This window comes from Dermacentor silvarum, chromosome 11 (genome assembly GCF_013339745.2).
Source record: "Dermacentor silvarum isolate Dsil-2018 chromosome 11, BIME_Dsil_1.4, whole genome shotgun sequence".
Classification (NCBI taxonomy): domain Eukaryota; kingdom Metazoa; phylum Arthropoda; class Arachnida; order Ixodida; family Ixodidae; genus Dermacentor; species Dermacentor silvarum.
The window spans coordinates 42,238,356-42,262,785 of record NC_051164.1 but is presented as its reverse complement, the minus strand read 5'-3'; the positions used below and the strand labels follow the sequence as shown (position 1 = coordinate 42,262,785).

The following is a 24,430-nucleotide window of genomic DNA, read 5'->3' as shown; positions in this document are numbered from 1 at the left end:
CTGCCACCGAAGTGACAGAGTTGCCGAGGCCAAATCCGCTTCCCTGCCACCCTCCTCCCTCACCTGCGACATTCCCCGCGCGCGCCCGTCATCGTGTCACCTCTTCCTCTTTACAACCACAATCTCTCTCTCCCCGTGCTTGCGCTGCCCACTCCCTGAGGTTTCATTTTCTGCCGTTATCGGGAAGCGAGTGTTGGCCGACGTGGGCAGTTTCGTGGCCCTCGCTCGATATGTGCTTGCGCGCCGCGATATTTCACGAATCGTACCGTTCGTACATCGTGCTATGGTGCACGAATACTTCAAAAACAAGTCCTTTTAATTCAAACTAATTTTTGGGCCCCTTCGAGTTCGAATTATTGAAATTCGACTGTACATGGAAGCCAATGGGATTTAGGTCGGGGCCGCAAAAACGCGACGTAGCAGCTGGGAAAACGCAGCAGCGAGGAAGGTATCGAAGGGATTCCACTATTATAAATCTTTTCTGGTAAAAATTAATTCATTTTCATTGTGTACGTTTTGATGACACGAATTTCGGGTGACACAAATATTTCACGCAACGCCGCGAGATTCGTATCACCGAGATTTTACTGCATTTGAAGGCAACACTACCTGATTCACTCAATGACTATTGCGGCATCTCTCCTACTCCACTTATGATTTTTATGAGTACGCAGAGAAAGTTGTCGCAATAATCCGGCCACACTTTTCGATCTGCTAGCCTCCTGGTTAGCTTAGATGGCAGAGTGACTGCCCCAGAAAGGTGTTCGTCCCGGGTTCGCATCCCGGACCAGGACAAATTTTTCCCTTATCTGCAAAGCTTCCTTTCTGAGAAACCCTACTGGTGCTTAAAGGGACAGTAAAGAAATGTACTAACTCGAGCTGATTTATAGATTAGGCTTCTATAATAATGAATTCTTCATTCCTAGCAAGAACACAGTCTTTGTGAGAGAATGGCAGAAAAGGAAAATCGGTATGGCACCCCCTATTTTGGGATATGGTACCTTTTTTGTGACGACAGCGCTGGCAGATTCACGGAGAGTGGCAGAGAGGGAAGTCACGTGAAGATTACGCCAACTTGTCCCTTCTGACGCGGCCGATTTAAATAGAAAAGCAGCAGCCGAATCATCGGTGGCAATTTTCTACGCAACAATGCCACATATCGGCGCAAAAAATTTAAACATGATCGACTTCTAGACAAGCAATCCATCCGCCTAACATGGCTTTATATTTTCCTTTAGTGTCCCTTAACAAGGAAAATTATTTCAACATGTAAAGATCACCTGTTGAATGGTTTTTTTCCTCGCAACCCCCAGACAGGCATAACTGCAAAAGCTGATCTGCCCTATTCATTGTCCCTGTGCTCCGAGTTGTTACATTAATTTGGGCTCACCCTGCGATCTGCTAGCCTCCTGGTTAGCTTAGATGGCAGAGTGACTACCCCCGAACGGTGTTGATCCCGGGTTCTAATCCCAGACGAGGACAAATTTTTCCCTTATCTGCAAAGCTCCCTTTTTGAGAAACCCAGACGAGTTTCCTTTGTAGCTTTGTGCTTACAGTTTACAAAACGATGTTTCCTTTACATCCATCTTTAAAAGTAGGATTTCCACATGTTCCAGGCAAAGTGCAAGGTTAGGCCCCAATTGGGATAGTGAAAGCAGCCGCATTAACCACTCACCCGCAGATGCGACCTCCGCTGGCTGCTCCGCACTGGCTACGCTGCTTTGGCCAGCCTGTTGCTGGAACTGCTGGAAGGAGAGCTCTGTTGACGTCGGCGCAACCGAGGAGTCCGACGAGGCGTCCTCAAAGTTCTGCAGTATGTCAGAAATTGCGCCGCACTGCTCAAGAACTCGCTGCTCGATTTGGCAAGACGGAGAAAATAAAACACATGTAGTCGGGCACACATACCATTCTACTTTAGAGAAAGAACCTTCGGGTAAAGTTTGGGTACTTTCAAGGGAAAGTCCTTCATAACGAACTTCTTGTATAGCTAAGACATTTTTTGCAACAAAAGTGTTCGTTATATATGGGGGCTCGACTGTATTATGTGAAAAGCACAGGCAACAAGCAAAAATTTAATTTTTTTTAAACCACTGCTTTAGTGAAGCTACCTTTCATCGTGACACAATTTGCAACAGTGGGCATCCGTAACTGTGCAATGATCGACTAGCTGTTTAGCTCATTAGTGTGTACATAAATCTAAGTACACAACCATTTTTGCATTTCACCCATACCAAAACGCAGCTATTGTGGCCAGGATCAAACAATTAAAACTATGGCCACGAGCTAAGCAGCACTCTGCCATAGCCACAGGGCTACAGCGACAAGAAAGGCTGGAGTTGGCACCATTTGAAGCTGCTTGACGATTCTTGGTAACAAAAATTCATGACAGCAATCAAACAAGTCACCCAGGACCGTGTCAATATTTAACACGTGAAGGAACAAACGCTGAGCATGCAGAACTCGCACAACAAATTGCCAATTCAGTCCTTACAATTTACCAGCGTGGCTTGGCTTGCCCCTTGGTCAAGACAGTCAGCGACTACTGGACTGCCTAGGCTTCACTAGTTTAGGTTTTGAGGAAGTGCCAGCAACAAGGCTGGCAGTGTATCAAGGCAAAAATCATCGCTCTTTCTGATCGAACCAGTAAACAAATCATAGCTAGTGACAGCGCAGAGAGAGTCTGAGTTATAAAATGGCGTGCTGTAAGGTGTCCGAAATTTCAGTCAACTTTATACATTCAGTCGATGGGACCAGTAGCGGTGCCATGATGCTGTTCGAATGACTGAGCATGTCCAAATTATCGGTCTGCAACTGTTTAAGATAGGCTTGTGCGAATATCAATGTTTTGGTTCGAAGCGAATAGTTTTTAGTGTTGAATAATTTCAAAGCCAATAGTTCGAATGCCATATTTACTCGCACAATGAAGTATAAACCGCATGCAAGCGATCTTGCGCACGACAGTGACAAGCGACGCGATGGAGATGGCTGTCGCGTTCGCTTGTCGCCTACAAGTCGTAGCGCATGCGAGCGACGACTTTGAGCGACGTCTCCCTACTGTTGCCGGTATGAGGGCAGCAAATACGTGCCAGAACTGGCGTGACGCATGCTTTATTAATTTAAGTTGGTGTGTTTACTGTAAAGAGCAACATAAATATTTCTAAAGGTCTTGCACTAGGTTCTTATCCTTGCACGTATTAAAATTTAGTCGGCACATTCCGTGCGACAATCGGTAGTACTTGACCAATGTAAATACATCCTGTTCCGGCTTCGCGCAATTGGCTAGCCGCTCATAGCACTTCCGGGCGACGAGCGATGAATTCTAGATTTCCAGAACCGAGTGATCAAGCGAAAAGACCGAGCGATCTGCGTGACGGCCCGTTTTGTCGCTAGAAGCCATCGCTCGTTGCTGTCGCGCACAAAATCACTCTCATGTGGTTTGGGCTTGAATGCAACCCCCCCCCCCACACACACACACTTTTCCACTTACCGCAGCCCGCTCCCGCAGGTTCTCGCCAAAGACGAATCCGTCAGGTGGCGCTGCTGCATGTGGCGAGTGGATGCTGCAATGGAGATTGTAAGTATTGAAGACAATCTACCTCAGCCTTTCCTTTTTCACTGAAAATTTCACATGTTTTGACAGAGCCTCTGTATAGGTTTCGGAGGAAAACTGCCCAGCTTATTCCAAAGTACTCCAGGGGTTCTGAATCTTTCTGGCCTTGGAGAACCCCACCAGTCTTCCAAGAGTTCCCTGGAACACCTCCCCTCCATCTTTCCACCGATGTGTTATACATACTCACTGTGAGTGTCGCAGCGAATTACTTAAATGGCTGCACACGGTATATATTATACAAAGATTAGAACACAAAGAGTAAAAGACACGGTAATTATTGCGTAGGTCCCCGTCATTTATTGAAGTTAGTCTCAAGTTGTCTATTGTGCATTTGAGCCTGCATTACATCGCACCATGCAGTTCAAAACTGCATTGAGTGGACTTCTTGTGCGATTAAGATAAGCACACAAATCTCAATCACACAAGAAGTTCTACCCGCATTCATAACCATTTGGTTGGCTACCATGCTGTGGTAAAAATGTTTAAATAAATTTCACCAGACATTCGGGCATCAGTTAACAAACGTGGTAGCCACATGAGTGAGACAATAAAGTAGCAGCACCACTGAGCGAGCGATTGGCCTCCGATGTTTACGGTTGGATGTGTTAACTTTTATCTTGAACGTCATTGCTCTTGCCTGAGGAACTTTAGATGACACACAAAGAAGCAATTTCTTTCCCCGCGCTGCTTCGCACACCATAATAAAGCGTACACAGACCATACGGCTACCACCCAGGCAATGGGCGCTATAAACAGCGTCTTGACGTAAACAAAGTGTTGGATGCACAAAAGTTTAGTTCGTTTTTTAACTAACAAATGCCACAAGTCACTTGCGCTGCGGAATGGCCTTTGATGTAGCAATCGCAACCCTAAGTCTACAAGTCGTTAACTAGTCATTAAGGTGACTAAAAGCTCGCTAGCAAATCTGTCGCTAAGTTTACAAAGATTGGTAGCTGTTAAAGAACCACCACTGTGAATCTTTGTTGTTTTCCTTGCCACAACAGTGCGTAGAGAGCAGGCTCACGAGGACAATACTACATAGAACACAACCTTTTAACCCTTTAAGGGGCCCTGAAACACATTTTGAACATAGTAAGAAAACGTTGCTGATCTGTACAAGAGGCTCCTGTGAACATGTGAGCAAAATACAGTCAACTTGAGTTAATTTGACACTGAAGGAACCGACGAAATTTATCAAATTTTTCGGCTGGTCAAATTAAACAAGATGCACAAAAAAACTCCAAAACATACCACCAATACATCAGACAGTATTTGCCTGAGTCAAACACGCCGTCGAATCAAGCATGTGGCCAGTTTTTGTGTGTCCAAAGTACAAAACTAATGTAGAAATGACATTAAACATTCCAAACAAAGTAGGAATCTAATGCGCACCCAATCTTTTAGAATGGCGGCCAGTTTCCTAAAGTAAACTTCAGCGCACACTATTTAAAGCCAGCTTTGCCGCAGTACAGCCATGCTAGGCAGTAAAGCGTACGAACACCGCAAAGCTGGTTTTTGTTTCATATCTGATTGCCCTGTACAGGCAATTTCTGCCCCAATTTAATTGGAAAATGAAAGGCGCGCATTAGAATCCAGTAAATACCATAAGACATCGTGTGCTATCGTTATTGCTTGAAAATATTCCTAGGGCAGGCCAAAAATAGGAATTTTCAATGAGAGATGATGTGCATTCAACGCATTCACTGTTCTTTAAGCTCCACCAAGACAGACACTGCCACTAGAGGGGTCGTTATTGGGGTCACCACAGGGGTGAGGCACGTGCATGCTAACTGGTCAAGTTCGAATTATTTAGCAAATGTCAATTTCACGATCGCAATACTAAATGTTTTGTTCGTTCCCGGCCGGCGCCCAGCATGGGCGCCGGCCGGGACCTTAATTAACAGGAGTTCAATTAACATAAGTCTTCTGTACTATTACTGCACTGTATGCAGCAGTGAATTTGCAATCTCGGGTCGCCTGTCCTGATCATGTCCAAGGCTAGTTCGCGAAAAATCGCTTGTTCTCGCTTCCACAATGTCATTATGCAGCATCATAGCAAGCAGCTGGACCCACCAACAGGTATTGGCTGATTTCATGATCGTGAGAACATTCTCAGTAATACATAATTGCTAAGTAAGTTAAATGAGACAAGCATATATATATATGTATATATATATGTCTGCGATCTCGAAAAGACAGAAAAGATCATTTCATCTTTGTATTGCTGGTCTATGCACGACAGCTGTGCGTAGCTGCGTCCTGCTGAGCATAGCCTCCGAGATAGCCATGGCATGCTGCGTAGCGTAGTCTACCGCGGCAGCCACAAGTACCGCGACGAACCCTTTTGCTGCTGAGACACTCAACTTTTGGGTGGGGCATGGCCTCATTGGCTACTCCCCTCTAGCTTTCAGCGCACAATCGGAGACCAAATGAGAGAAGAAGCCGGGTATTGGTGCGATCACTCAACTTGCACTTGAAGAATTTGAACAACATCTGCGGCATGAGATTCGTGAATCGACATCCTTTAACAGTGAGGCAATTCTATGACAAGGGCCCTCTGACCGCCCCATGCGTTGAGAGAATATTATTTAAGACTTTTGTGTACTGTGATAACCGTTTGTTATTCAATGTCTTCATTGAATGCAAGGAACAGAGCATATATTTATTATTTCTGAATGAGCACGGTATGTGCAAACCATGGGGAAAATAAAGAACGAATTCAGAAATTTTTTTTTTGCAATTTTCCAAAAAAGATTTCGGTGTTACTGAGTTAAGCATAAATTGTAATGGCTCTGTGGTGACCCTTGAGGTTGTCCTATGCATAGCTACAGCTCAAAAAGACAGGCTTCCTGCCATTTAGGTGCTTCACAACTTTCTTGCTTATAGTACCCACATGTTCCTCCCATCTTTGAATCTCCGAGGAGTACCGGCACTCACGCATCATCTGTTGCCGAGCTGAGCAGTCCGCCACCACTGCCGAGGGTTGGCAGGTGTTCGGACGACGAGGTGCCATTCCGTAGGTCCCCTAGGGCCAAGCCAAAGCTGCTGCTGCTCTCGCCGACGGTACGGCCACTGCTGGAGGTTGTGGTGCTGCCACTGTTGTCGTCCTCCGCACCGGACACTGTGCCGCTCGTCCGCGTGCCATTTGTGACAGGGCTAGTGGTGGATTCACACGTGGACGACACCTCGCGGGGGTCCCTGGATGCTGATGGTGCCTGCTGCTGGTGCTGCTGTTCTTTGGTAGCAGTCGCTGTGGTCGAGTTGTCCTTCGTTTCTGTTGATGCTGCATCTGTCCGCAAAAAAAAAAAAAGAAAGATATATCTACCCTGTTTTTCCGCACACAACCGCCCCTTACAACAGCCCGGTAAAAAAAAAAAAAAATCCTCACGTATAACCTGCAGAATAAATGCATACAGCAACGCTTAAATCTTTGCACGTACAGTCTCCACTTGTGGATGCATGACTCGTCCTCGTCGCACCTTCCGCAAGTGGCTCTGTTCTCCTCTCTTTGGGGATGCTGACAATGCTGGATTCAGACGACGAAGGCGATCACGGGCGAATCAGTCACGTGACATGTGATGCGAATCAGATCACTTCAAAGCTAGCATTCACATGACAGAGGATGACGGCACGGACAGAACAGCCCCTGCATGGGTGATGGCACCAGAGCAAGTGCGACTGAACCGAAAATCCCATGGGAAATGGGTGACATATGAGTATGCTGATGCTGCGTACGATATTTACCAACTACTAAAAGCAAAATTACACAGTAACAAAATGGGCCATCATGAAGGAGGGGAGAAGGCAGGGTTCTGTAGGCGATAACAAAACTTCGAATGGCAAAGAACCTTTCCCTAAGCTGTGGCTTCATGGCAGCGCTCGTGTGGCTTCACGCCAGCGCTGCGCACGCTGCTGTGAAGCCACACCTAAAAACAAAATTTGTATATAACCCGCACCCCGGCTTTACTGTTAAATTTTTCGCATTTTCGGTGCCAGCTATACACGCAAAAAATATGGTATACTCTTTTTTTATACCCAGCAAGCAACACTACGGAAGCTACAGCGACCTCTCGCACTGCCTTCATTTGCAACAAATAGACAGTGCATGCCACATGAAAGCCAGTAATAGGTATAAAGGGGAACGAGAACAAAGGGAACCGAGGGTCCCAATTTTGCTAGTCACAACCATATGAAACCAACAGACAATGAAGCCAAAGAAAGCACAGGGGAAATTAACTGTGAAATTTATTGAAACATAGAAATGCTAAAGTAAAGGGAGGGAGATGAAAGTGGACCAAAAGGCAACTTGCCGCCAGTGGGAGCTGAACCCACATCTACTGCATTACACAAGCAATGCTGTAGCAATTGTTCTACCAGCAATTATCCTCCCATACACTTTCTCTGGTATTTGTGTAGGTGTACTAGAACTGGTTGTCCTGGGAGTGTTACCCAGCAACACTCTATGCACATTAGTCGGCCCAAACATAACTGCCTGCACCAAGTCTGCACCTCAGCATTCATTTTGAGTGTCGCATTGTGCTGCACCACAGAAACTGAGCTGCACAATTTCCGAACTTCTCGGGCACCGCCATGAACTGGTTCAGAGAAGTGCAGGCGAATCGAACTAACCTTGTGGTTACCGTATTTATTCGAATCTAGGCCGATAGTTTTTTTCAAATAATCACATACGAAACTCCAGGGTCGGCTTAGATTCGAGGATTAAAAAAAACGCGCTAGTTTTTAACTGAAACTGATAAATATGGTGCATAGTTAGCGCCATCTAGAAAGTCAGTATCACAGCCGCTGCTAGCCGCGCCAGTAGTCAACTGAAGTACACGAGCGACGTCGCCATTTTGACCTGCGTCGTATCGGTAGTATCAGTATGGTGCAGCATCGGCGCGCGCGGTGTGGCGTTATCGTAATGGCACCAAATGGGCGATGCCACTATAGTGCCGCTTTCTAAACGAATACTGTATTTACTCGAATCTAACGCGCACGTTCAACACGACCCTAAATCTGCGTCGGCATTTCAGAATGGCCGCCTCGCACGCGCGTCGAGCCTAGCTACCGTAGCATGCGGAAGCTTCCTCCGTGTGCTGCAGTACACGTGCTTAGGCAATAGTCTACCGTCTGTCTTCACGTTCTCAGCGTCTGCTCTATCTATCAACATGAAGTACCGAGTTCATCATGATGCCGCATTTAAAAGGAAAGTGATCATATGTGCGGAGACGGACGGAAATCAGGCCGCATCACGGGCGTTCGGAGAATCCGAAACTTGCGAGCGGGACTGGCGCAAACAGAAGGAGAGGATTTTCGCCAGCAAAGCAATGCGGAACGGTTTCAGTGGACCGAAGCAGGACGTAATCTGCGACGATCCGCTCCGGCGATACGATCGCCTTGGCCCTATCTTGAAAGCAATCTGCGACGGGCGCGCGCCGTGTTTTCGCCGCGTTGAAGCGAGAGGCATGCTAGCACGAAGGCGCGCTTCGTCTCCAGCGTTTTGACAGTTCGTTTCCGCGGTCAACGAGCGAGGTGTGTTCATGTTTGCTTGAGCGCGCGTGACACCGTGCTTGTTAATAGCGGTCTACTAATTTGCTACCGCATTCGATGCATCGCCTTTCGGGCGAAACTCCGACTTTTTTTTTATTCATCGCAACATCAGTGCATCGGGAGGAAATTATTTTTCCAAATGACAGATAGTTGGATTTCAGTTTGAAAGCATGAGGTGCGCGGTACTGGTAAAGGACTTTTTCCTCACGGAAAACGGGTGCGTGTTACAATCGAGGAAGCGTGAGAATCGAGTAAATACAGTAGTTGTGCTAGCCGTAGAGGCATCGTCAAACGTTCAAGCCGGGCGGAACTTCGGCATCGGTGTGTCGTTGGAGGGGGCCACTGGAGATGGTTTTTGCGTGCGCCGCAACGTGCGCTCCTTCCAAAAATGCAGCATCTCCAATGCGCTGGATGGCACTGAATATAGCGCACTGTTTGAAGATGTCAGTAGTAAGGAAGATAGCGACGAGGCTAGCAGCGATGGTTACATAGAATGAGCTCAGCATGTTCATATTTAATAAATGCTGTTTCATTTTGCGAATGCTGTCCTCGCTTTTTCGTTCGGCATACATTCGAGGTAAGTTTTTCTTTTTTTTCTGACTTCGAACTTTTGGGGGGTCGGCTTAGAATCGGAGTCGGCCTAGATTCGAGTAAATACGGTACTCTTCAGCCCACTAAGGACTACTACAGTAGAACCCCGCTGTTACGTTTTTCACGAGACCGTAAAAAAAAAACGTAAGAGCCGGGAAACGCAAGAGCCAGGAAACAGGAAAAATTGAGAAATGGAAGTAGTGTTGAACTGCACACAATATTATTTTAATTCTTACGTGCGACAAAAAGTAGTTTCGCCCGACAGCCCAAGTATCGATTGCGATGAGCTATACAATGTAAGAATAGTAGTTTTATCGTCTGTATAAACTTGTAAACATTCAGTTATTAACTAATTAACAAACATAGTGTCAGCGCCCACAGGCAAACATGAACACATCACACTCGATGAGCGCGGACACGCGCAGTTAAGCGCTGCTGCAGAAGCGAGCGAAGTGACCTTCGTGCTGTTGTCTATCGCTTCAACCCAAACTGAGCGCCGAGAACACGCAGCACGCACAAAGCCACGAGCCGCCGACGCACCTACACTGCGTAGAATCTGCCCCCACGCAGATCGCTTTCAAGATACGGCCCGCGGGACCGCGTGCCGCCGCGCAGTATGATGCCAGAGCACAACGCTGCCCGCTATTCCCCCCCCCCCTTTCGCTCCCTCGCTGGTGCCTCGAGCGCAACGGAAGGAGGCGCGCTGCCTCCCTGCTTTTCTTTCGCGCGCGAGACGCGGTCGTCGGCTCCCCTCGCACGCTTTCACTCGCACATTCAGCATTCGGCCACGCGGCTTTGCTCACACGCTTTCACTCGCGCATACAGCATATGGCGTGCGGCGACCTATGCTGTATGTGCGAGTGAAATTGTGCGAGGGGAGCCGACGACTGCGTCTCGCGCGCGAAAGAAAGCATACGGCGCACGGCGACGGCGTTATCGCCCTAGGACTTTATACGGAACATCTATGAGCCAAAACCAATTTTAGGGCCGCAACGCGTCATAGACATCATCTTTAGATAGCAAAAGCGGATATCAAAGGCCATACTTTTGATGGCGGAAACCGAAAATACGTAATAAATGTCGCCCCCAGCACTTTCGGCGGCCAATGCCATCGTCAAGCAACCAAGCCAAGCGACATGAAAAGTCAAAATGGCCGCTCGGGCCGGCGCGGTGTGGCAGTTCGCAACGTATGATGCGGGAACGGTCCCACAGTTGCGACGTAACAGCGGGGTTACCAATGCATTGGGTTCTATGGGAGCTGTGCCGGGACCGGCCGAAAATGACGTAACAGCAGGGAAAACGCAGCACCCGGGAACGTAACAGCGGGGTTCTACTGTATTTATTGTGCAGTGCAACCTCTTGTATTGCGACTATCTGTGCAGCTGGCCACACTGGCATAAAACAAACATGGCAATGGCTCTAGAAGGGTAATCTATCATTCAGAAAGAATTGAACATTAGCATCTAGTGACCCTTAGAAAAAGTTGCAAATGTCCCCTTCAGCAGTAAAGCCGACAGTATCGCAGCGATGCTTCAATGATGTCTGAACTTACCTGGTGATGTCTGCTTCAGCTTTTCAGCTTGGAAAGCAAGGGCCGACGGCCGGAGCACTATCCGGCTCCCAGATGATGACACTGCGCAGGCATTGTCTGTAACAAACACAGCAACACCTTTGCAACACAAGTAAATGTCGGGCGACGATGTTTAAGAAACTTGATGGACTGGAAAGCCCCTGCAGTCGGCGTGTCGAGCCGAACCAACTTTTTGAAGAAACTGTTCAGAACCGGTTCAAGCGAGAATTCAGTCCAGGGTCATCATCTCTTAAGTTCTATAACATTGCATGCCGCTGCACTGACAAGAGCAGACGATGCCTTCTGGGTCAATTCAGCTTAGCACCTGGGACGTTGCGTCGGAAAGAGTCATGTGGGTAGTCGCAGTGATCTCATTAATGAACTCAACCGCCAGCTTTCACAGGTTGTCAAGTTCGCACTTTGATCACCCTCCATCCCCATATGTACATTGTTTCTAGAGTTGTGAAATCGGGGGCAGAGGGGGTGGCAACACTATGCATCGGTTAGCCTCATAGAACAGTGTTGTGGCCACTGTTGCGACTTGCCTTTGTGACGAACATTAGTGTCAGGTGGCCAAAACAACAGCCCCCAACAAGCTATCGCTGATAATTCTGACGGTTCAGAACAGAAAAGGAATGCAATGTTTCCAGGGCGCTTGAAACAAAAAGAGGCGTGCTCGCGAGCACTGTCGTCTGGGTGGGCATGTGTGCGTGTTTAGGCCCTAATGCAAAGCTTCTAGCTCACGCTGATGACATTTACGTGCCTGGACAAGTCTACCGAGCACCAACTGCGACCATTCCCTTCCTCTCCTGGAGAGCAGTGTTCCTGGGAAGCTATTAGGTGTGGGAATATCGAATAGTAGATTTCAAATCAAATATCGAATCGAATGAAAAAAAAAAGAAGGCTGGGTATCGAATCACATATCGAATATCACAAAATTTAAAGCAGGTGCCGTCCACACCCTTTCACTGTCAAGTTAAGCGTTATTTGCCACCTGTTAAAAGATTCTCAAATCTGGAGTGTCACTGCAAGAGTGCACGATGCTTCCCAGTGCAAATCCATGCAACCGACCTTGACACTTTCATGCCTGCTATGTAAATACAAAGCTAGCATTTTGATGGGTTGCTCAAAGCTGCCAAAAGAGACCAATGTGCGTCTACAAATGGCATCGGATACAAGAGGCCACAGTGCCGTGTCGCAAAGATGACGGTCGTGAACAACTTCGTTGCCATCCCATGCACTCGCGTTGTTTACGAGGCTACTGCAAATAGATTTGCGTGGACTAGGCATCAAACCATAACTTCAGCCGCCGATGCCTGATGGAGCAGTACCATTAGGCCTAATAGCCTTGACAGTGTGGTCATGAAGAAATTCGCTGCTGGCCGATGTGGCAATGGGCTACAAGCCATCATGGAATGCTTGCTGCTAATATGTTCGTACGGGTGGTTCATCAATGAAAGGTCCCAAGATACCACGTGCAGGTTAGATTGACAGCTTTGAAGCTTGGCGTGGGGTGTGTGCCAGTGCGATATCGGATGCAACGACGCCATCATTCTCGTTTTTGCGCAACTGTCTATGCTGCACCATGTGCATTACGCCTGTTTCAACTACAGTCAATGACCGATTTTCCGAACAATAGATTTTTCGGACGCCAATATACGCCGGCGGCGTAGACAACAGACGCCGACAGCGTCGAAAACCTCCGAGCCGCCCCCAGAGGCACCGGCAACAGTCACCAACGCCGCGCACATTCAGTGCGAACGCGGGCAAAACGCCAACGGCGTCGACAACAGTTCTGATGGCCTTTTGGGGGTCGTCACAATTTTAATTTGTTGAGTAGCATACAAAAATCGCGTGTACGGAGCAGTTTAAATACCTTCAACCTCTGCAAATGCAAATGACAGGGCAACAAAGTACCCAAAGTTTCAACATTGTGCTGAACGCGCGACCGTTTAGATGCATTCTTTTCCTGTCAGTTTTCCACACGCGTAAACTTCCCGATGCATCTTGAAAGGTTATCTTGCCTCACTTGCTCATTAAATTTGACATGCCAAGCGTGCAGGCTATCGTAATGAATTTTCTACGAAAGCATATTTAGCTCTGTGGCTTGAATAAACAGAGTCAATTTGTTTTCAAATACTCCATGCACGTTAAGTTGCATCTTCTCTGACAGAGAATTTTCTTTTTTTCCTACGCAGAAACCAATAAACGTTGAATATATTGCGGACTTTTTATTCTATTCAGGCAGAGCGACACATAGAAGGCACATGAGACAACACACAGCACTGAACAACCAGCTGCGAACAGCTGTTTACGCACGTCATGCATTGGAACCGCCGTTGCGCCCCCGCTCCTAAACGAAGTTAAACTTCAAAACGTTTTTAAATTACAAAACACACGTATTATTTGGTCCTAATACAGAGAGGTCAATTATCTTATAAAGTGCACGTCTTTTTCATTACATTAAAAGAATTATGTGGCACGTGTAAAAAAACCTGGCAGCAAGCAACCCTGGGCGTCGCACCAGTCGCATTGTTGAAATCGCAATCATGTGAATTGAGCCCTCACAAAATCGCATTGCGACGTGTGCAACTACACCGATTTTTTTTCGCTCCAGGCGCAGCATGTGAAACAGCCTTCAGATTTATTTGTTCTCCCCTAAAACAGCACGTAACGAGCTGTTCTTTCTCTAATACTAGAGAACAAATTTTTTATTTAGTGATAGAGACTTCGGTTCAGATGTGCAATTATGTGACCATGCAAAAAGCTCGTTTTTTTCCACGCTTGCTTATTATGCACTGCGAGTAAACTTCGTTGAAAGGTGCAGTATGGGTGAATGAAAACTTTTTACGGAGATTTTCTTTTGAGAAAGCCATGACCTCGTTTCAGGCCAAAGTCAAGTTTGAGACCAAAGCCTCGTTCGCCAACATACTGGCATTCCCAAGTTGCCACGGGGCCCATTAGGACACTCGCATGCATGGTGGCCACTTCCCTCTAGGTAATATTGAAACTCTATGGTGCCACCAAAGCTGTTTCAGTGACCCCCTTCCCCAGCCCACCCTTGTTATCTTCTGTGTTACTACAAGCAGTGTTCACACTCACCTGCGCCAAGAACTAAGGTGGGCGGAGCAACAATGGGCTTCGACTCTGCGCACAGACAAACAAAAAGGCGCCACAACTGTTGAATCGATGCAGTGAAAATGCAAAGAAAACCGGCCCTTCTTCTATACAGGAACCTTTAGCTCAAGGCCAACTCTAATTTCCCTATTCAAATAGTGCATGCAAAATGCAAAATGGCTTTTATAAGACAATTAAGACAATTGCCTGACCAATTAAAGCATACTTTGTTGCACTTGACAAAAAAAAAAGAAAAATTCTAGCTGCTCTATAAGCAGAATCTTGATTTATGACCTCCCCCCTTGTTTTTTTTTTTTTGTTTTTTTTGCCAGGTATCAGCAAGTCTTAAAAAAATGGATGCACGAAATTTACAAATTTATAACCTTAAACTAAAAACACAGTTGCCAATCGTTAATTCGCAAATGCTTGATTATTCAGACAACTCCGTAGCCAGAGACTTAACACTATATAAAGACGACCAAAATATCAGACAACTTACAGCACACCGTGCAATAATTCAGACTTCAACTGCATGACTGGGAGCATAAATACCTACAGTTTAGTTTTGATACACCACCAATAAGAATCACAATTGCCCATCACCAATCACAATCGGCCATGTCATTGGTGCATCCTCATAACTGAAACTAGCCACGCCAAGTTGATTCTGAATGCCGCCGACCACAGCCAAAGGCGCTATAACATGAAGCTATTCCTAACTTTTCTATTCTGTTTCTGCAATCAGCCCTCCACGATTGGTTAAAATAATTTCGTGCCACCTCCACTTCGCTTGTCTGTCACGTGACGCCAGGAAAACTGCAAAAGCTCTTCATCTGATATGACGTGTACACACTGATTATGCATGAATAAACCGTCCAAAACAAAAACAATTATTTCGGATTCTATGCCTTTTTCACCATCAGCCCACCGCAACTGGCCAAAAGTTTTCGGGCTGTGCCCACTTCACCTGACTGTCACACAATGTCACAAAACCGCGAGAACTCACCGCGTCAAAGTGATTTGTATGCATGAAAGATGCATTAATATGCCGAACAAAACTGAACTTCTTTTGGGATATCCGGAGAGTGCCCCGTTACGAAATCAATAGAAGATGGCTGCCCACTCATCACTCTGGCACTTGCTACTCGGAGCTGCCGAACAGAATGGATTTATTGGCATACAAGAAACAATTTTGTGTGGCAGTACAACGTTTTGAGCCCTTTCAGCACGCTCTGCCAAATTTTCTTCGCTGAGCATCCGTTTTAGTTGCACGTCGCTGCGATTTTCTACAAGACACCGAACGCTACCGTATTTATTCAAATCTACGCCGACAGTTTTTTCAAATAATCATATACGAAACTCTAGGGTCGGCTTAGATTCGAGGATTTTGAAAAACGCGCCAGTTTTGAACTGAAACTGATAAATATGGTGCATAGTTAGTGCCATCTAGAAAAGTCAGTATCGCAGCTGCTACTGGCTGCGCCAGTAGCCAACTGAAGTAGCCGAGTGATGTCGCCATTTTGACCCGTGTCGTATCAGTAGTATTGGTATCGTGTAGCATCTGCGCGCGGCTTGGCATTATCGTAACAGGCGATGCCACTATAGTACCGCTTTCTAACAAACAGTTGTGCTAGCCACAGAGGCATCATCAAACGTTCAAGCTGGACGGGACTTCGGCATGGATGAGAAATACGTCCGTCGTTGGAGGGGGCAACAGGAGATGCTTTTTGTGTGCGCCGCAAGGAAGATAGCATTTACCCAGGAACTTTGATTGTGCACTCCTTCAAAAAGTGCAGCATCTCTAATGTGCTTGATGGTACTGAATTTAGTGCACTGCTTTAAAATGGCAGCGATAAGGACGTAGAATGAGTTCATATTCAATAAATGCTGTTTTTATTTTGTGAACCCTGTTCTCGCCTTTTTGTTCGGCCCATGTTTGAGGTAAGGTTTTTTTTTTTTTTTTTTTTCTGGCTTCGAACTTTGGGGGGTCGGCTTATAATCGGAGTCGGCCTAGATTCGAGTAAATACGGTAAGCAAGAAGAAGCATACCAATCACAGATGCTGGTAGCACCCACCTCATAAGGTTATCTACATTCACTGCAGTAGCCCGGCCCCACTCAAAACCCTCTCCACCTCTGCATACTCCTCTCCTCTGGTCAGCCAATTAGATAAGAAAAACCTGTCAACTAAGGCAATGCTATTGGCTATGAAAGCAAACAAATGTGGCCTCGTATAAACAAGGAGAGTGTTTGATTGGCCCGTTCAAACAACGCTGCAAGTCACTGCCCGATGCTTGCGTTCGTGGTTACGTAAATTTGACGTCAGGAGATTGTAATAAAAACAGATTGGAATAGTTTTACGTTACAGGGCCCCAAATCTCGGGAAAAGGTAAGCCGTTAAGTTGTAAAGGCAGCATTTGCAATTTGTCATGCGAGTTCCATACATCAGAGTTTAATTTACGTTTAAACATAATTCATTTTTCTATTAAAGAATTCGCATGCTTTCGAGATGCCTTTGAGCAGACATTATATGTTCAGATTTTGTGTAGGAAGTTATCTTTTTTGCTAAGGGGAACTAAAGTGGTTATGGCTGGTCACCATACAAGGGTTATTATATAGGCTGGTACGCTGCTATTTTCATTCGGCACCTAGTAGCACCTAGTGACATCCAGAGTGCCAAGTTGGCAGGAAACGACCAGACTGACAAACCACAAGGCGCAGGGAAGAACCAAGAAAGCTATCGCTTTAAAAAACAGTAACGCTACACAACCACAACAAACAGAATTACACTCACGCTTTCCTCCTGAGAGTTCTCCCGGTTTGTAGAAACATAAAATTGCCGAGTTCTTTAGCAGGAGTAACACTCCCGAGTCTGACAGGAGACCAATGCACAGGATCTTGCAAATTGCCTGCTTTTACGAGGTAAATTTCCAAATGACGTGGCTTTTCTCTCTTTGACAACTTCTCTGACAACTCCAGGTTTTCCCACCTTTTCCAAGACTGGTGCAACAAGCAGCAGATCAGTTAAAATTAATTACATTCTGGGTTGTTAAGTGCCAAGACCAGGATATGATTATGAGGCACACCATAGGTGGGGGATTCCGGATTAATTTCGGCCATCCAGGGTTCTTTAACGTGCACCCAATGCACGGTACACTGGTGTGTGTATTTTTTCCTTTCGCCCCCATCAAAATGAAGCCCGAATCGCCTCTCCATCGCCAGACAATGAAACAGGCAAGTGCTCTCACCTTTGTTTTCCGTGCTGTCTGCTACGCTCCTCGTTGGGATGGTGGTCTTGATGGCAAATGGGTTCTGCTGAATCCGCGACAGTCCCAGCATGCCAGCTGTGGTGCACGGTCAGGTGATGAGAAGACGGAGGCAGGAGGAGGGGGGACGTGCACAAAAAATTACTTCATGTTTAGAGGTGCAGTTCCACAACCACCAGGGTTCTGAGAACTGTTGAAAACAATTCTTGTTTTTTTTTTTAACTAATGCCTGGTGCAATAAAATATACCCTGGGCAAACTGTCAGCTAACAAGGCACCCGTACGTAGCAGTACTATTCCTGTTACAATCCTGACAAACAATGTTTATATCTTAATGCATACCTCTTTAACTATGCACTAAACTAACTCCTACCCCTGTGTACTTTAAATTGCAAAGGTTATACCTGTGTACAAAACTGGTGACCCAAACCATCCAAGCAGTTATAGACCAATTTATATTCTTAATGTAGTTAACACACTGTTTAAAAAACTCATTTTACTGCAGCTAAATACATTTCTTGCAAAAAATAACAATCTGTCCGCAGCAGCATGGCTTTCTCACGGGTAGAGCAACATCCACCGTGTTGCATCATCCATGTTGCAGTGCCATTAGTGCAGTTATCAATGGGACACATCAGGGCTGCAGGCACGTTAGAAGACTTTTGTGAGCGTTTCAAATGGGCGACTATGAAATAGCTTGCTGGCAGTGGGTGATTTGTAACAAGGTGCTTCAGGAGAAGCACTCGAAATCCTTTGAAATAGGAAAGACGATAATTGAACACGTAGGTATCCATCCATCTCTCTACAGATCTATCTTGGTCCAACTCCGCAAACCACCCCAGAATAAACTCCGCTAACCGAGCCCTTGGATGCATACACTGTAACCTTTTCATGGCACGAGCCTCTGTAACGTTACTTGCTTATAAAGCTACTGTGGGAACTTTAAAATGTTTCTTCCAGATTGCCTTCACCATGGAGAGATACAGTTTAAAATAAGCCGATGTATAATCAGACAAGTAGTTATGCAAATTAGACCAACTTTTTAACCAAAAGAGCCAGACAACTGATCTTAACACAGGAAGTGCCATCCCTCATCTGAGGAGCTCGCAACTGTTTCCAGACACATAAAAGGTTGATGCCACTAATTTCTGAAGTGTAATGAATTCTGGCCAATTTCCCCTTTAAGACTGAAACTGAACTGTCAAAGAGCATAACTGTCAATACCTTTAGAACAGGCCCATGAATGTATGACTGTTTGCGCCTCAACGTCGGACAATCCTGAAGCGGGCTTCGCAAGAAAGCTTGCTGGGCACGCCCACTACCGTGATCTACACCAAGTGGCAGCAGGTACTGTATTTCATGAAGCGGCACCGGTTCTAGCTCAGTAACAGATAGTTATACAAACTCGCACATACGCATTGGGGAAAGCTGGACAAGTTGTCTGCTCTGCCACTTTGTTGGCCGCTATGTTCCGTGCCAAAGTTTTCAAGTGTTGTTTGGTATCTCGTTTGCGCTATTGAGAGTCATGGAACAGAACTGCATTTTTTTCACTGCTTCGGCAAAAAAAAACACCTCGTAACGCATATTTTAGGCAACATTTAGGGTTGCATTTAGGATAGCAGTGGTGGCAAACGTCAAGAGATGCAAGTTTCTATTTGGCAGTTAGTGCGTGCTACCGTTTATTCTGTAGTTGTGCCACATTCCCGCCAGATACATATTTTAATTAGGTTTCACTGTACATGCATCCTTTGAAACGCAGCACACCCGAATTTCTTAAAATGTATTCCCGTGCAGGTCAGGAGCACTGTCAAGTTTCTGTACAAGACAAACTTGGTGTCGTTATCTGTAATCATTGTTCGGTTATGAAAACGAACTTAAAACCGACTCGAACTAGTTCAAACCATTGTTTTCACACTCCGGAGCTGCACTCAAAACAAAAACTGGGGGGAAAAAATATTTAGGTTTAACACCCTGCCATCTAATATTAATGAAGGGTATTCACTGTTTCCAGCAGGCCAGCAACACTGTGCTTTCTCAAACGCCAAGCCGTCTTACCTCCGGATGACAGGCAGGAACTGGAGACAAGCCCAGAATCTCCATTGCCTGGACTGCCACCTGAGAAAAGCAAGAAATCCAGCAGAACTCCACTTTGGCTTAACTTCTTCACGAGCTACTTTCCACCCACCCATCACAGCTCGGCACAATTACCGTATTTGCATGAATGCGAGTTTTTTTGAAAAATTTCAGGCCTCAGAACGCGCCTCTTGTAACATTTGAGCTCACGACATGAATACAAGGAGTTTTTTGCTTCTTGATTTTCCCTAGGCAACCCCGTGCACAAAGCCATGTTCTAACACATACAATAGAACCATGTTTGAACATTCTGCAGGCCTTTCCGCAGTGCTGTCTGTTCAATAACTTTCGTGGCATGGAGGACGACGCTGTTCTTGCTGACACTGACGAAGGTGTCAGTAGTGACAAGGTGACATGTAAATTGTGCGTGCACTCATCCTTTGTGTTTTGCAATGGCAGTTTGTAGTAACGACGAATAAAGCGCCCAGTGGGCACCCACATTTGTGCGTCATTTCCTGTTTCTCACCACATCACTTCACGTTATAAGCGTAACGTATACCTTTTTCTTTTTCTGAGACAGAAAGTCTCCCCCCCCCCCCCTCCGTAAGTTACAACCGTGGTTGCATTATTTACGTGCAAATGCTATCTATTCACTAGTTTCACTATTTAGCAATTGCCCACCCATGACACAGAAAGGAAGGCACGCAAGTCTTTGGATGCCAGAAGAATGAGAATGCATTGTCATTCTTGAAGTCTGTGGTTCGCGCGCCTGCCTTTCTGTGCCACGAATCCCTGGAATTTGCCCAGCTTTCTGCTGTTCTAACAAGTGCCCAATGACATGAAGCAATTTGCTCACAACAGATGGGTGCTTAATTATGACAGCCATTTGAGAAGGGTGCAAGACATCACGTGTGTGTGTGTATCTATAGTACAACAGCAGCTTAGAGGCGATACCATCCCTACGACTAGTGGCACAGGTGTTTCAGTAATGGACAAAAAGATATCTTGAATTTCTAGCTCAGAGAGCTGGCCACTAGCTTTGCACAATAGCCTCTTGGACACTTGCCACCATGTTATTTACACAACATAGCCTACACCATTGCCTACAAAACTTAATGTAATTCAATAACGAACCACACGAAAACTGCATACACCGACCAGTATGCCATAAAATGCAAGTACACAGGCGAGAGAAAATTTTCAATTATATAACTGGAGAGGTTAGCCTACAGAGATGGGCTTGGCACACTAGTAAAGGTGTAATAGGTGATGAGGGCCGATGTGGAGAGAGAGCTACAGAAAAATAAACATACAGGCACACAGATATGCACCAGTACAGAAACTTGAGAATGTATGCAATAGTTAGCACCATGAAATGAACAAAGTGGAAAATAAAGCTATGGTAGCACCGACAAGCAAAACGCTGTTCATTATTGTCCCTGTGGCGGCAAAAGTGTGCGTATTGTACAACACTATTTTCTTTTCTAGAGCAGCTCATGGTTATTTTAACGCTGGCAATTAATGTTTTTAGAGAGAAACTGCAGCGTGATATCTTCTTTGTTCACTAGTGTAGTTAGAGGTTATTTTCGAACGGTGTTCAAGGCTGGCTGAAATTTAACCAAGGTAACCTACGCTGAAGATTCTGTCATATTGGCCTGCTTTTTAAATAAAATAACAGGAATAGATGTAAGTGAATGGAAAAGATGAATATCACTGAAATGTTTGCCTTTTGCTTTGCATGTTTATGCAACATTAAAACATGATGAATGGATTCTGCTTGCCATTTCAAGTGGATGTGTGTGATAAAGCAGCATTTCAAGATTGCCAAGTGGAGTGTCCTGATTGAAAAGTTCTGTCTGCCAACAAATCCATACAAATTCACCTACCTTTCTATGCCTACATGGCTTAGTACCTGCGGAAGGCTATCTCTATTCCTGCTTTGCTTGTAGTTCAGTAAATTTAGCTGTTCATTGATTGATGCATTGTCTGGTGCTTCTAGATGTTATGGCATTCAAAGTACAAAGGAAGTCTGTGTAAATCATTGCTTTTCCCAATCTCTTTGTGATAATATTTCTTATATCCAGTTTGACACCCTCTACCTAGGCTGTAAATGTCTTGCAATGTACACTCAAGCACATCACACAACTCTAATCAGTCAAGACAACTGCACAACCAATGGGGCCACTAATTTTTTAGGTGTCTGTATAATATTGTAGCATGCATCATAGTCTTGTTCAATTCATAAGAATTCCTGTATTATAAGCTTGCTGGGCATTTCATTTTTGTTAGGAGTCTCGAGTTTCAGGTTAACAGTGATGCTGATGTTTTTAAAACTTACATCGCAGTCTGTAAAGATTTTCTGGACTTTCATAGAGAAAGGAGGGTCAGTTTATGGTTTATTCATAAAAAGCTGTAGGGATTGGCTGCCTCGTGCAACTCAGATGTATAAATGGTCTAGTTAAAACAGCCAATTTCTGTTTTACTAGCAGCTGACTAGTGTAGTACACATCTGACTGCAAATGAAATTTAAGGTGGCAGCAATACAAGCAGACAGCATGTTAAGAATGAAGTGTAGAGGGGCCCTGAAACACTTTTTCAACTAATAATAGAATGGCCTCACTATTGAAAAACGTCTCATGAATCCATCCCTGGCCCTTGCACCAATAAAATACATATATCATCATCATCACCACACAGCTGCCATCTCAAGAGGCCACGCGCAGCTGATGCAGTTATGTGCAGTGAAAAGGTTAGATATCTTTTTTTTTTTTTTTTGCCTTTTTGAGATCGCAGACAAACATATATTTCATTTATTTAACTCATAATTAGCAGTTATGTATTACTGAAAATGTTCTTGTGATCACAAAATCAGCCAATGGTGTTGGAGGATTCAGCTGCTTTTGACGACACTGCATGACAGCATTGCAGAAGCAAGCGGTCTTTCGCTGTTTTTGACACAAGATTGGAAATTCCCTGCTGCATACAGTGTAGTAATATTTGACTCAGATGTTCACAGCAGGCTCTACATGTCAGCAACATTTCCTTACTATTTTCAGAAAGTGCTTCAGGGTCCCTTTAACAGTGTAGACAAGCACTCTTCGAACTTGAAAGCTATGCATTCCATAGTTTTCTATTAACACCGCAGTAACAGGCTTGTGCAATCAATGAACCATGTAAGTGTAAGGCCCGAAGTGCTTGTTTGAAAGCAAGTAAGGACAAGGTGTTTATGTAGGACACACACTATGTAAGGAAATGAGTACAATTGAACCTGCTGTTTAGAGTGGCAGTAACAATCAAAGCATGATTAAGCACTGCAGGTTGTTTTGTACACCCAAAAAGATTGAAAAAAGGCGTTATGCAGAACAATACTTTGAGATTCGGGGGTAGCTGAATGTCAGAAGTTGTCATGGCTGAGAAGGAACATGTCAAATCAAATGTAAGCTTTGAAAGGTGTCAGTTAACTCACGGGGGCCAGAAATTACTGGCAGCTGCCCTCAGGATTATTTCAGAAGCTGGCGACCACTCTTAATGACTGTATCATATCTGCTATCTTATCCAAGCTCGATAAAACGAGTGTCAAAACACATCTCTCGCGTTACCACGTTGATCGCGACTGCGGCGCACAATTTCCCGCCACGTGCTTCATACACACGCGCAGTCGCAGTCGCGCTGTCAGACGATCCACAAGCCAAGAAGGTTGGCGAGAATGTCGCGATTCCTGACGGCAACATTGCAGCACCCGCTAGAACAGTTTCCTCGCAGTATTAGATTCGTATCAGACGGCGGAGGCCTCGACAGCGCGTATCACGAAGTTCTCCTCCGAAAAGATCTTTCAGAGTAGCGCTTTAAACGCCGCACGACACGCAACAGAAGGGGTGGGGGGAAGATCGGCGACGACGACTGCTGTCAACGCCAGCCGCCAGCGCAAAACCAAGAAAATAGGCCACAGCGCGGGCTGCTCTGACTGGAGGCTGCGTATCTGTTGTAGCAGAGCCCGTATCTGTCGCTACCGGCGCAGCACAGCCTCACGTTCGCCAGCTTGCTCTGTTGTCGCCATAGTCACGGCGCCCGCACACAGCAAAGCAAGCGAAAAACTATCGCGCCTCGTCACCCAACACTTTCCATTCGTCAAGCCGCTTCAAGCTACACCAACGAAGAAAAAAAAAAAAAAAAAAAAAAAAACACAAGGGGGTGGCTGGCGAACTCACGGCACGGCAGTCGCGCAGAGAAGTCACCTCGCCATCTGCCCAATACGCGCCGCCGATGCAACAACTTGACGCCACGCGCCAAATAACCAGGCCGAACGCGCTTTATTTTAGGCGCACATTGCCGGCGATTTCGGGGCGGTGCGGACACAGAACGAGCGCGCGAGCGATCGCAGCGGCTTTTCCTGTAGCCCGCCCAGTGCGAAAGATGCCGCGGGCTCTCGGAACTATCTCCGCTCCGAAGCCTTCACCAGGGGAACGTTCGCTTCATTTTTTTAGTACGGTAGAGCGGCGGAAGTCTACGCTAAGCGCGCCCGCAAACGCGAGGCGACGAGTCGCAGTCGTCATTATTACAACACGCCTTTTTACAACGACAGCGAGAAGTAATTGGCAAATAGCTTTGGAAACTCGGCACGTTAGTCGGACATCAGTTTTGAAGCCACGCGTTGC

General features: G+C 45.8%; 1 protein-coding gene across 1 annotated transcript in view; it reads right to left on the bottom strand.

Moving 5' to 3' along the window:
- LOC119432537 (ran-binding protein 3-like) overlaps positions 1 to 24,430 on the bottom strand; it is a 39,802-nt gene that overhangs the window by 9,042 nt on the left and 6,330 nt on the right. The window contains exons 2-8 of the mRNA XM_037699703.2: positions 19,758 to 19,872; positions 17,686 to 17,781; positions 14,424 to 14,468; positions 11,304 to 11,399; positions 6,548 to 6,899; positions 3,488 to 3,560; positions 1,676 to 1,808 (exon numbers count right to left, since the gene is read on the bottom strand). Of these exons, the coding sequence (XP_037555631.2) occupies positions 1,676 to 1,808; positions 3,488 to 3,560; positions 6,548 to 6,899; positions 11,304 to 11,399; positions 14,424 to 14,468; positions 17,686 to 17,781; positions 19,758 to 19,872 (910 nt within the window). The remainder of the gene's footprint in view (positions 1 to 1,675; positions 1,809 to 3,487; positions 3,561 to 6,547; positions 6,900 to 11,303; positions 11,400 to 14,423; positions 14,469 to 17,685; positions 17,782 to 19,757; positions 19,873 to 24,430) is intronic.